This window comes from Chrysochloris asiatica, unplaced genomic scaffold (assembly GCF_000296735.1).
Source record: "Chrysochloris asiatica unplaced genomic scaffold, ChrAsi1.0 scaffold00042, whole genome shotgun sequence".
Lineage (NCBI taxonomy): Eukaryota > Metazoa > Chordata > Mammalia > Afrosoricida > Chrysochloridae > Chrysochloris > Chrysochloris asiatica.
The window spans coordinates 6244368-6257548 of record NW_006408560.1 but is presented as its reverse complement, the minus strand read 5'-3'; the positions used below and the strand labels follow the sequence as shown (position 1 = coordinate 6257548).

General features: G+C 45.9%; 2 protein-coding genes and 1 pseudogene across 3 annotated transcripts in view; 1 reads left to right on the top strand and 2 right to left on the bottom strand.

Moving 5' to 3' along the window:
* Positions 1–9021: 9021 nt before the first annotated feature.
* The window catches only part of LOC102827877, a 38532-nt pseudogene continuing 34372 nt past the window's right edge, over positions 9022–13181 (bottom strand). The window contains exons 9-10 of the transcript XR_438708.1: positions 11654–11891; positions 9022–9592 (exon numbers count right to left, since the gene is read on the bottom strand). The product of XR_438708.1 is annotated as an uncharacterized LOC102827877 (transcript). The remainder of the gene's footprint in view (positions 9593–11653; positions 11892–13181) is intronic.
* On the bottom strand, positions 10664–11056 carry LOC102821528 (histone H2A type 2-A-like). Its single transcript, XM_006861343.1, has one exon. The coding sequence runs from the start codon at positions 11054–11056 to the stop codon at positions 10664–10666; it is 393 nt and encodes a 130-aa protein (XP_006861405.1).
* On the top strand, positions 11400–11791 carry LOC102821911 (histone H2B type 2-E-like). Its single transcript, XM_006861344.1, has one exon. The coding sequence runs from the start codon at positions 11402–11404 to the stop codon at positions 11780–11782; it is 381 nt and encodes a 126-aa protein (XP_006861406.1). The 5' UTR covers positions 11400–11401; the 3' UTR covers positions 11783–11791.

The following is a 13181-nucleotide window of genomic DNA, read 5'->3' as shown; positions in this document are numbered from 1 at the left end:
TTGTATGCTAATTAGGCATTTTTCTACCAACCAATCATGTAACCAGTCATGTCCCGCCACGCCTTCTTTTGAGAGTATATATTCTCCTTCTACTCCCTTGCCCAACGTCGTCCTCCGCCACCGCTAAAAGAGCTGTAACCACAAGAAGAGCTGTAACAATAAACTACTGTCAGAAGAATCCTGCTTGTCGCGTCCTTTATCGGCGAGGGCGCGCGACAGTATAGGGTTTCTGAGTAGTGGCTGGAGGATTTGAACTGCCAACCTTGTGATTGGCAGTCTAGTGCTTATCCTACAGTGCCACACTTGAGCTCCATTATTACTTTGTTGTTGTTATATGCCGTGGAGTCGGTTTCGACTCATAGTGACCCTGTACAGGGATTCCGAGGCTGTAAATCTTTACGGGAGCAGAAAGCCTCATCTTTCTCCCACAGAACAGCTGGTAGTTTTGAACTGCTGACCTTGCAGTTCCCAGCTCGATTCGTAACCACTACGCTACCAGAGCTCCTTTTAGATGACCTTATTCTATATTCAAAGTAAATGATTTTCCTAATGTTGTTGCTAAGTGCTGTCGAGTCAGTTCAGATTAATAGGAACCCTGTGTAGAGTTTCCAAGGAACGGCTGGCTGGTGAGTTTGAACCCAGGTTCAAACTGACCTTACAGTCCAGCACATCATCCCGCAGCGCCACACCAGGACTCTAATGAACACTCTAAATGAATCTCATGTAAATATCATTGAGAGAAACCAGGACCTGTGCTTCTAAGAATAAAACTAAACAAACTTATGTTTCCCCTGGACTCCTGGTTTGGTGCTGCCGGATAAGCACCGGACTGCAAATCACAAGGTTGGCCATTCAAACTCAACATTTGCTCTTTGGAAACTTTATTCAGGGTCACTATGAGTGGAAACTGACTCTAAGGCATGTAACAACATTTCCCCTAATTTGTGTTGCAGGAGTGTAAACTAATCGTTAAACAATAAGACATAAAGCAAAGCAATACACATAAAAGTATCTGGATACTCTTGGAGCTAGTTGATATAGGTAGTCATTCCTAAGCTGTCATTTCTTTACACATTCAACAAGAGAAAAAATATCTTGGACACTCTTCCCTTTAAATGATCAATTCCAGTGAACCCATAAAACCAATGTGACTGACAAAATGGAGACCCAAAACCGAAACACAAAGAATCTAGGGCTATAATAAAATAACCTTATACAAACTTAACTAATTTACACTCCATATGCCTTAAGACCCTAACACCTAGTGGAGTCCTTCCATAAGGATGGTGATCCTACTCACTGAACAACAATTTATGTTCCTCTCCAACTCATAAAGGACTTAGTAACTCTTACACTCCTGTTGTTGTTAAGTGTCACTGAGTCAGTTCTGACTCATGGTAGTGGTGGTGGTGTGCTGTGGAGTCAGTTCTGACACTGTTATAGGGTTTCTGAGGCTGTAAATCTTTACAGGAACAGAAAGCCTCATCTTTCTCCTCCTGCAGAGTCACTGGTAGTTTCGAATTGCTGATTGTGAGGCTTCTTTCTGAGGCATAGCGACCCTGTATAGGGTTTCCAGGGAGTAGCTGATGAGTTTGAACTGCTGACCTTGTGGTTCAAATTGACCTTGTGATCTAGTGTTGATCCTACAGTGCTACACCAGGACTTCACACCTATCCAACTCTTAAAGGACAATAGTGATTCCATACTACATGAGTAGTGCAGAGCTGTCTTAGTTCCAGAAAGCCACGGAAAAAAGGTTACACTAATCTTCCCCAGCCAGGGTTTCCAGCCTTGCTTACTCATCACATGCTGACTGGCCCAGCTATACCTCAGCGAGTTGGGTTCTGTCAACAACCCTCCTGAGAAATCTCTGAGCAGCCGCTTGAAAAGGGATCAGCAACAAGGCCCACCCAGGGACACCAAAATTGTTCCTGCAAAATGATGACTCATACTGCCTGCTGAGAGAAAGCCAATTACTTAGAGACAGGGGTATGCTAAAGCAAGCTAGGTTTAATGAATATCAGAGATATAGGAGGCAATCCTCCAAAGACTGCCTCCCTGAGGAGAAAGGGAAAAGAGGCTTTATAGTGATTTAGGACACTGGGTAGGAGTTCTGGTAGTGTATTGGTTACAAATCGGGCTGCGAACCTGAAGGTCAGCAGTGGAGGTCTGAGGACTTTTAGAAACTTCTACATTGTTCTCCTTATCTCAACTTGTACTGATTGCTCAGAGGAGCTTCGGGAACTTCCTTGTAATAGCCCTCTCCTCAGGGTGGGTGTTAAATATTGAATACTGTACTAAAGGACAGTACAGACCAAGGTTAGCTCTAATGACCTCTCTCCTTACCAGATGGAGTCTCTTTACCCAGTTGCAGCTTTAATCTGCTCTCATAATGATCCAGCCTAGAAACCCCAACGGGGGTAGTTCTACTCTGTTCTACAGTGGCACTATGAGTCAGAATGAACTCAATGTTTTTGTTGTTGTGTGCCGTGGAGTCGGTTCCGACTCATAGCGACCCTGTACAGGGTTTCCAAGGCTGTAAATCTTTACGGGAGCAGAAAGCCTCATCTTTCGCCCACGGAACAGCTGGTAGTTTCGAACTGCTGACCCTGAGGTTCACAGCCCTATTCGTAACCACTATGCTATCAGAGTTCCTGTATGAACTCAATAGCATACAGCAAAAACAGGACTTGGATCAGAATTCCTTGGAAATTCCCACTATCTGTGGGAGCTTGGGCAAAATATGCAGTCTGTAAAATGAGGATCATAAAACAAGCTTTTCAGGGTTGTTGTGGTGATTTAAAGAGATGCAAAATATAAAGCACAAAGTCTGTTACTTAGCAGTCACTGAACATAACGAACATAAGCTATTACTATTTTTGAACTTCATTGCGGAACACAGACCTGTTGATAGCACCTTTGACTTTTTGGAAGAGGCTGGGCCTTCAGACATATCCTTTCCTGATAGCCCTCACCCCTCTCCAGTGATCCTTAAGGCCTTTGAAGGTTTCTTCATCTACCAGCTCCACCAATGTTCCTGCTTGCCCAGGGTGCCTGCCTCAGTCCCCTATTCTTCCTAAACTCTGGGTTGTTATTAAGTGCCATTGAGTCGGTTTTAACTTATAGCTACTCTGTGTAGAGTTTCTAAGGAGAGGCTTGTTCAAACCAGCCTTTCAGTCCAGTGCTTATTCTTCAGTGCCATACCAGGACTCTGGATTGTTGTTGTTGTTGTGAAGTGCCGTTGAGTTGGTTCTGACCCATTGTGACCTTGTATAGGGTTTCTGAGGAGCAGCTGGTGAGCTTGAACCACCGACCTTAAGGTTCAAACTGATTTTGCAGTCCAGAACATTTACCCACAATCCCAGCCTTTTGTTTTTATCTGTATGCTATTCTGCTGTGAATTAGATTGCTATGGGTTGGTACTCGATGGCACCTAACAACAACACTACAATGGCTTCTTGAAAAAAATCCTTCTGCTGAAAAGATTAAGATTCCTAATTCCTAGTGGGTGTGTCCACTTAGATGAATAACAGAACACTTAAGGTTATGAATCGGGCTGCTAACCTGAAGGTCGGCAGTTCAAAACTACCAGCAGTCCCACGGGAGAAAGATGAGGCGTTCTGCTCCCGTAAAGATTTGCAGCCTCGGAAACCCTGTGCAGGGTTACTATGAGTTGGAACCGACTACATGGTATTTAACAACAACAACTTCAGTGTAGAGAGGGTTTTTAAGCATCTTAATTTCAAAAGCAATATCTTCTTGCATTCCCTACCTTAGTGAAAGGTATCATCATCTTCCTAGCTCTTCAGGCCAGAAGCTCCTTCCTCTCTTGCATTTTCCAAATTTGTAAACCACCAAATTGGATTAAACCTGCCTTCTATAATTCTCCTGAGTCCATTATTTCATCTGTATCCACTCCTAGCTACCGCTTTAGCTGAGGCTGGTGTGGCGCTGTGGGTTAATGCGCCAGACTGCAAAGCCGTTTGAACTGCGAGGTTGGCAGTTCAAGTTCACCAACTGCTCCTCAGAAACCCTATACAGGGTCGCTATGGGTCGAAATTGACTGGATGGCACTTAACAACAACAACAACAGTCAACTTTTATTGAAGGATCCAAAGTCCAATGAACACCACCAGTTCCAGAGGAGACTGTTCTTGGAACCGGGTTGGACATGGTGAGAACATAATAAGAATTTTTTTTTTTTGGAGGGGGGCTTTAAAACTAATCTGAGAGAAGGGAATACTTTATTATCTGAAACAATTAGATTTCCAGATTGACATTAAAAACAAAACAAAACAAAAAAACCAGGTACTGCTTTATCTCAGTTTATCAAACCAACAGACATTCTATAAATTTACTGTTAGGCCTAGAAAATTTGATATTCACAGGAATGTTCAGCTTTCTATTACCAAAAAGGAATCAAAGCTGTTCCTAAACCCTCTGTTAAGGTTTAAAGAGTCCTGGGACACCGTAGAATTTCCCACAGTCCTCCCCAGACCTTGCTCACATCCAGACCTGCATTCTGTTGTCTGGCATTGTGGGATAAATCTCCAAGAGGCTGGCTGATAGGGAAGGCAGCAGTGTTCTGCTAAGACCTGACCCTCACTGGGTGAGAGAAATTGGGTCAGATAGGCCCAATTGCCTCAAAGTGTGAGTGTACATATTTATTTGCACTGCCTGATATTTCCTGGCTCTATGAAAGAGGAGAAGACTCAGTCTAACTGGAGTGGAGAACCTTTCCATGGCTGAGAACCAGAACTTATTGTAGAGCACATCTAGAATGAGTTCAGTGAGGCAGACATGGCCCTGTTCTCAAAGGATTCACCTTTGACAGAAACCAAGGAAGGGTACCTACTGTTGCAGACCATGTAAGACTAATCAGAGGTTCGAGGCCCACTAGGGCCGAGTGTAACAAATGAGGCCACTGGCAGTTAATGGCAAATTGCTTTCATATTAATATTCAGGTATATATATTAAATTAATACACTGGAGTCTTTGACAATCCACAGATAAATGTGATATTTTCCTAAAGCCAAGACTAAAGGTTGCAAGGTTAAACCTTTCTCCAAAGGATTAACTAAAAATATCTTAGCTACTTCTCGGTTCTTTGTTCTATAGACAAAGAACCCATCCTCCCTAATCCCTTTTCCAGGTGCAGCCCATTCACCTGGGCGTCTCCTACAGAACTCTCAACTTCCCCCAACTGACCTCAGGGGCTATAGATATGTTAATTGGGCCTGAGAATCCAAGTTGCTGGCCTGGGATTCGAACCAGTGAAGTACAATGTAAAGTTACCTGAATGTCTGGAAAATTACTGATGTTAGCTGTATCCTGTTTTAGTCCCTCCCAGCTTGGTGTGAAACTCCTCCCCTAAATAAAGCAGAGGCCTGGGCCTCCCCAGGTGTGCATTACTGGTTGGCAGGCATGGAGTAAAGATCTGTGCATTACTGGTAGGAAGGCATGGAGTAAAGATCAGTGCATTACTGGTTGGGAGGTATGGAGTAAAGATTGCGGTGCGTTACGGGTTGGAAGGCATCCATTAAAGATTGCAGGGCAGTGAGTCGCTGCCTGCAGAGGCCATGATGCCTGTAGTCCCAAGCCTGCCCACCAGTGATGTATCCACCCTGGCTTTGGGGTGCCTCATTGTCTCCCTTCTTCTGTTTGTCTGTGTATTCTTTCGCTATCCCTATCGCCGCTGGATCTCCCCTCCTCGTGAACCAAAAACTCGTGACAACTATGTCGGGGCCAGACCCCGGCAACCTACTGCCTGACATTAGCCAGGAGAAACTAGGCCCTGGACTACTTAGTACTCTTCTTTCTCTACCTTCCTTTATCATGCTTCTTCCAACCATCTTCCAAGCTCCTGCCTTACCCTATAGTCTTTGACCTTTGAGTTTGGTGAAGTGTATCAGTTAGGGATCTTCAGAATACATATACATGTATTTAAAGAGATTTATTTGGACCTGGAAGAAGCCAAGGTTTGTGGTTTTCTGGCATGTCTCAGCACAGTTCACAAGTAAAAGCATTATAGACTTCATGGGAATTTACAGAAAGGAGAAGAAATGAAAACAAGTCTACTTTTGAAGACTTATTTTTATCTTTTGCAAGGAGTTTGGGGGTAAAAAACGACAGGAAAGAGCAGTGTCAAACTATCTTGTCTCTTCTAACATGAGGTCCCCCAGTTCACATCCTAAGATGCACAGGGGTTTTCAGAATAGGCTCCATGTGTCCACCATGTCCTCCCTCCCTGCTCACGTCCACAGTGACTGATGAGCTTCTTGGGATCAGTACTTTTGAGTTACAGGCAAAAGCAGCTGTGTGACTTAGAGCAAAAGGACAGCACACCTTTACATCCAGCAGCTCATCCACTGAAGTTTGCTCTCGAAGGTGCAGCCTTAAGTTCTCAGAGAGTGAATGACTTGCCAGCATGGCAGAGCCATTAGTGGTATGAACATAGATTTCCATGATAGGGTCTTTCCCCTCAAGAATCCTACTCCCTGAACTGATATTAAATTAGATTTAAAAGCAAAACATCAGCCAGTGTAAAATACCCCAAACACTCAAGACCTCCTGCTGGTAGTCTTGGGGTAGCACTGTAGGTTAATGTGCTGGACTGCAAGGTTGGTTTGAACTACAAGGTTGGCAGTTTAGGCTCACCAGCCGCTCCTCAGAAACACTACACGGGGTCGGAACAGACTCGACGGCACTTAACAACACCAATGTATGTGGTTAAGGAGCCAGGTCCCATAAACAACTGGAGTTAGAAAAACAAAAAGGAAGAACATGCTCAGCATTTCTCAAACTGAAAGAACTGAAAAAAAAAATTCAAGCCTTAACTAGCAACATTGAAGGATTCCATGTGCAAAATACTGAATGATGCAGGAAGTGTGAAAAGAAGATGGAAGCAATGCACAGTCATTGTACCAGAAAGAAATGGTCCATGTTCAACCATTTCAAAATGTAGCATATGATCAAGAACCAGTGGGACTGAAGGAAGAAGTCCAATTCATAATCAACACTCATGGAAGCAGCAGTCAAGAAATCAAACAACATATGGATTAGGCTAATCTGCTGCACAAAACCTCTTTAAAGTGTTAAAGAGCAAAGATTTCAATTTGAGGACTAAGGTGCGCCTGACCCAATCCATGATATTTCCAATAGCCTCATATGCATGTGAAAGTTGGACAAAAAACAACAATAAAGATTTAAAGCCTCAGAAACCCTATACAAGGGCACTATGAGTCAAAATTTTCTTGATGACAGTGGGTTTGGAAGTATATGTTATGGCTGAGACAGTCTGGGAATCTAGTTTTGTGGGAATGGCTGTGTCTTGCATTCAGTTCTCAGGTCATTTTACACTTGCCTTTACCCTTTACCCTTCTAGCCACCACAGTGGAATGTATGTTCCATTGTAATGGTTAGTCTGATGTGCTACTAACCAGACAACAAACATGGTCACATGGGTTTACCTGACAACAAACACTGATGAACTCAGTTTATGCTGGTCTCTCAAATAGAAAGATTTGAAAGATTTGTGTGAGGACAGGCCTGTGCTGTTATGAGTGTGTTAAATGCCTGTACGATAAGCACTGGACTGCCTCAAGGTCGGTTTGAACTGTGGGGTCGGCAGTTCAAACGTACCAGCCACGCCTTAGAAACCCTGTACAGGATCACAATATAGGGTCAGAACCAACACATTGGTACCCACAGTGACCCTGTATAGAGTGTCAGGCAGGAGAAAGATGAGGCTTTTTGCTCCTGTAAAGATTTACAGCCTCAGAAACCTTATACAGGGTCACTATGTGTCAGAACCAATTTGGGGGCATACAACCACCACCACCATAAAGTGTGCCCCATTGTAATGGTTGGTGGACTTGAACCAATAACGACCTTGGAGTTAGTCTCGTGCTCATCCTACAGCATGCCACACCAGGAATCCTTCATAGTAGTGGTACTGGTTATGTGCTGTGGAGTGAGCTCTGACTCACTTATTTCTGCAATAAATGCCTCTTGCCGTCAACTGTGCCGGAACAAAAAAAGTAAGCAAATAAATGACCAAAAGTTTAAGAGGCATCACTGAAGGACTGAACTACTGTTTTATTTGGGCACTGTGTGTGTAGTGTGGACTCTGTCAGACACTGACCCAGTACTCACACAACTAAATGGCCTTAGATGCCCACCTTCCAGAGAATGCAGAAATTATCAGTAAAGCCTCCACCTTTCACTATTTACTAGCATGAGAAGCTAGTAAAAACTGAAAACCCTGCTGCAGAAGCAGCTGGGGCCTCACTGCCTCCGGAACAGCAACCCAAGCACAGGAAATGAAAGTATGAAATAAAGTGAGTTTCCTTTCTGAGCTGGAGAGCACAGGGAGGTGCTATACCGACCCTGTATGGGGTTTCCAAGGAGCAGCTGGTGACCCTGAATCACTGACCTTGTGGTTCAAACGACTTTGCAGTCCAGCGCATTAACCCACAGCGCTACACCAGGACCCTGGTAAGCACCTTGTTAAGTGCTGTTGTGCACAAATCTCCACTCTGGAAAGGTCGGTCCAGGGGTGCTCGCGTCTGACATGGCTCCTGGCAGTTCACTCCTTACTCCCTACCCATCCACTTTTCTCCCTAGACACCTAGCATTTTGGGTAGCTACTAGGGATGTTAAGTGCCATCGAGTCGACTGCGACCTATAGCGGCTCTGTATAGGGTTTTCAAGAAGCAGCTAGAGAGCTCGAACCGCCGACGTTGCAGTTCAAATGCCTTTGTAGTCTGGCATATTAACCCACAGCACCACACAGGAATAGCCAGTCCTAATTGTATGTGCCTTTTGCCAATCTGAAGGACCAAAAACTACAGCTGCATCCATAAATCTCACATCTCAAAGTGTCCTGAGAGAAGCAAACATACTAAGCGTCCCACCCTTCCACTCAACCCACTTCTACTGGAGAAGCTAAGCCACCAATCTCTCTTCCTGACCAAGCATTATGTTAAGTGATACAGCCTCTTTGGTGTTACTGTGAGTGGCTCTGAAAAGAGCCTTTGGATACGATGGAACTTCGAGGTGAGCGCGCAGTTTAACTTAAGCCCGCTCTCCGCGGATGCGGCGGGCCAGCTGGATGTCCTTGGGCATGATGGTCACGCGTTTGGCGTGGATGGCGCACAGGTTCGTGTCTTCAAACAGCCCCACCAGGTAGGCCTCGCTGGCCTCCTGCAGCGCCATCACCGCCGAGCTCTGGAAGCGCAGGTCGGTCTTGAAGTCCTGCGCGATCTCGCGCACCAGCCGCTGGAACGGTAGCTTGCGAATCAGCAGCTCGGTGGACTTTTGGTAGCGCCGGATCTCCCGCAGGGCCACGGTGCCTGGCCGGTAGCGGTGAGGCTTCTTCACGCCGCCGGTGGCCGGCGCGCTCTTCCGGGCAGCCTTGGTGGCCAGCTGCTTTCTCGGGGCTTTGCCCCCGGTCGATTTGCGGGCAGTCTGCTTGGTACGGGCCATAGTGAACGAGAAGAAGAGCCAACGGACGGCGGGCAGAAAGAACAGGACCGACTGGCCGCCGCCGCAGTCTTTATAGGCGCAGTCTCTCCCCCCCGATTGGGCGGAGCTACAATTGAAAGTCCCGCGCTGACTGTCCATTGGCTGTGACGTCACGGCGTCACCGGCGGGCTCCGGCACCGTACCCCTCCTTTTACACTTTGTCAACAGTTTTACCCTGGGTTTCTTATATTGAGAAACTTCTGATTGCAACGGCGTAAAGGCCATTCTTCCTCAGATTCTTACTCCTTTAGAAAAGGACACCTTACTCTGTCCTTTCTGCACTGTGCATGTAGCTATCGAATTAAACGTTCGTCTCCCGCTCCGCAGAAACAAACCGCTTTACTATCATTTCACAGCCCCATGTCCTTAACTCCACTTGCTCTAGCTGACGTTTCCACGGTGATTTTCAATTCGTAAAGTTGTTCCCAGGGTGCAAAATAAATGCCTCCTAAAGCCATGAACTTTTTTCCACCCTTCCTAGAGACACGGGGCTACACGGAGGCTCAGGTCCGCCACACTCCGGAACTGACAACATCCCCTTCATAATCACTGTACGTGGCGGGCAAAGACCTCGGACACAAGGGAGTTGACGTCCAGTCAGTAAGCGGATCGTTTTGACTAGAGCACCCAAAATCTCTAAATGCCCTCATCTGCATTTAGCCCTAGGATGTTCAACTCACCCGACATGATAATTCGAACCGCAAGAATGAAAAGCACACGTTTTTCCGTTTTAGGAATGCCAAGGTCAGGAATTTAATACACGGGAAAGTGAGAAAAAAATAAGACTGGAGAGTACCATTAGCACCTGACTACGAACGAGATAGCGGGTAGTTTGAGCCACTAACCGCTTCAAAGAGAAAATGAAAAATTTTGACCCCTAAAACACAAATCGAGCTGCTGATCTTAAGACAGTTCAAAAATACTAGCGGTTCCGCTAGAGAAAGATAAGGCTTTCTACTCCCGTAAACATTTTACAGCCTCGGAAACCCTATGCAGGGTCACAATCGACCCAATCGCATATAACACTAGTGTAAGAACTCTTCATTTGACACGGTGGGTGGCTCTGAAAAGAACCTTTGAAATCACAGGTAGGGTAGCATCTCCAGACACGGGCTGGGCGGGGTTCCGGGCGTGGCCCTCACTTGCCCTTTGCCTTATGGTGGCTCTCCGTCTTCTTCGGGAGCAACACGGCCTGGATGTTGGGCAAAACGCCACCCTGGGCGATGGTGACTTTGCCCAACAGCTTGTTCAGCTCCTCGTCGTTGCGGATGGCCAACTGGAGATGACGGGGGATAATGCGGGTCTTCTTGTTGTCGCGGGCCGCGTTGCCCGCCAGCTCCAGGATTTCCGCGGTCAGGTACTCCAGAACGGCCGCCATGTAGACTGGCGCGCCAGCTCCCACCCGCTCAGCATAGTTGCCTTTGCGGAGAAGGCGGTGGACTCGGCCCACCGGGAATTGAAGGCCTGCGCGGGACGAGCGGGACTTGGCTTTGGCGCGGGCTTTGCCTCCTTGTTTACCACGGCCAGACATGACAGCAAAACTAAGACTGAAAACCCGCTCCTTGACTCTCCAAAAAGTCCAGACAAATGCACCACTTTACCCTATATAAGCAGAACGGAGATAGTCTACGGACCGTTTGGATTGGCTTAAAAGCATTTTTGTTCTGACGACCAATAGGGTGGCTTGGTTAGAGTACACTCATTTACATAATCGCGGCCGCCTCGCAACAGCTCTACGGCAAACTTGCGAATCACAGCGCAGCGTGGCCAGAACCCTCATTTGCGTACAGCCTCTATAAGTACCGAGTAATTTCCCACAGACCTTGCACAACTGTTCACGGTTGTCTGCTTTTAAGGGACTCGTGTTTTTGCAGTCATGCCTGAGCCAGCCAAGTCCGCTCCTGCTCCCAAAAAGGGCTCTAAGAAAGCCGTCACCAAGGCCCAGAAGAAAGATGGCAAGAAGCGTAAGCGCAGCCGCAAGGAGAGCTACTCCATCTACGTGTACAAGGTACTGAAGCAGGTACATCCTGACACCGGCATCTCGTCCAAGGCTATGGGCATCATGAACTCCTTCGTCAACGATATCTTCGAGCGCATCGCCGGCGAGGCGTCCCGCCTGGCGCATTACAACAAGCGGTCGACCATCACGTCCCGGGAGATCCAGACTGCTGTGCGCCTACTGCTTCCCGGTGAGCTGGCCAAGCACGCCGTGTCCGAGGGCACCAAGGCTGTCACCAAGTACACCAGCTCCAAGTGAGTCCCTTTATGGGACCCGCCGCTTTTGCAGTTTCCGGCGTCTTTGCTCCAAAGGCTCTTTTCAGAGCCATCCACCTTGTCTGTGAAAAGCTGTTCATACATTTTTCGTCCTGTAAATGTCATGGAGTTGGATCCTAACTCAACCGGTCCTGATAAGATTTGTGGTGGGGTTGGACCGCTGGTTTTCTAGCTCGAACTGACCTTATAGTCCAGTGTTTATCACACAGCGCTATGTCTGACCTCCTTGCCACCTATCACACTTTTCTATAATCCGCATTAGTCCTGAGAGCACAGTGGATGTCTTTAGGTTAAAGTAGTGTTATTACTTGTTTAGACGTACATTTTTCTAAATGCTTTTATGTGCCTTCGAGGCGTTCCCGACATCGAGCCACCCTGTACAGGACTTGAGTAGCTGAGTTTGAACTGCCGGTCTTGTGATTCAAACCAACCTTATAGTCTAGTGTTGATCCTTTAGCGTCACACCAGGGTAGCTGTAATTTATAATACAGTGTTTTGGACTTTTGGTTTGGCGCTGTAGAGTCAGCACTGGGTTGCGAATCACAAGGTCGGCAGTTCAAACCTACAGGTTGCTCCTCGGAAACTCTGTAACAGGATCACTATGAGTTGGGATTGATTTCACAGCATTTAACACACAGTGTATTAGAAAAGATTGTAAACTGGGTGCTTATTTTTTGTTGGATTAGAGCAGTTTTCTAAACATGCTTTGTTGCAATAAAGGTGTAAGAAAGATATTTGGCGAAACTCCCAGCACCGGAAGGGATATTTCTGTGAACCTGGATTTTTTAAAAGTAATTTTTAGCTACACAACCCTATTGTCTCAGTTCCATATTCCTTTTTCAGGTACAATGATTCAATATATACTGTTTATATTCAAGAAATCTAACCACTCAAAAATTGGCCATTTTACTCAGGTGTTGATAACCTATAAATTCCCCATAGTTTTAGTCCTGCTATATTAACAATCCTCTGGTTGAGACTTGTAGGAGGAAAAAGGGTTACAATTGCCCAGGGATTTCAAGAACCTTTACTTGCTAATTATAAAATACCCTCCAGAGACAACCCAGCAGCTTGTGTTGCTGTAATTACTTAGCTTTAAAAACTGTTTATTCCTTCTTTGGAAAAATTCATATTCATTCTCTCGTAAAAATAGGAGAGGTACTAAAAAATAGAGCATAAAAAATGCTCTTATCTACTTTTGAAACTGAATACTTTAAAAGTGTTTCCTAAAATCGTTCAAAGACAATTAGATTTTAATCTTCTGATATGTTGTTGTTAGGTGCCATCGAGTCGGCACCGACTCATAGCGACCCTATGCACAGCAGAACGAAACAATGTCCGATCCTGGGCCAATCTTACTACTGTTGCTACACTTGAGTCCA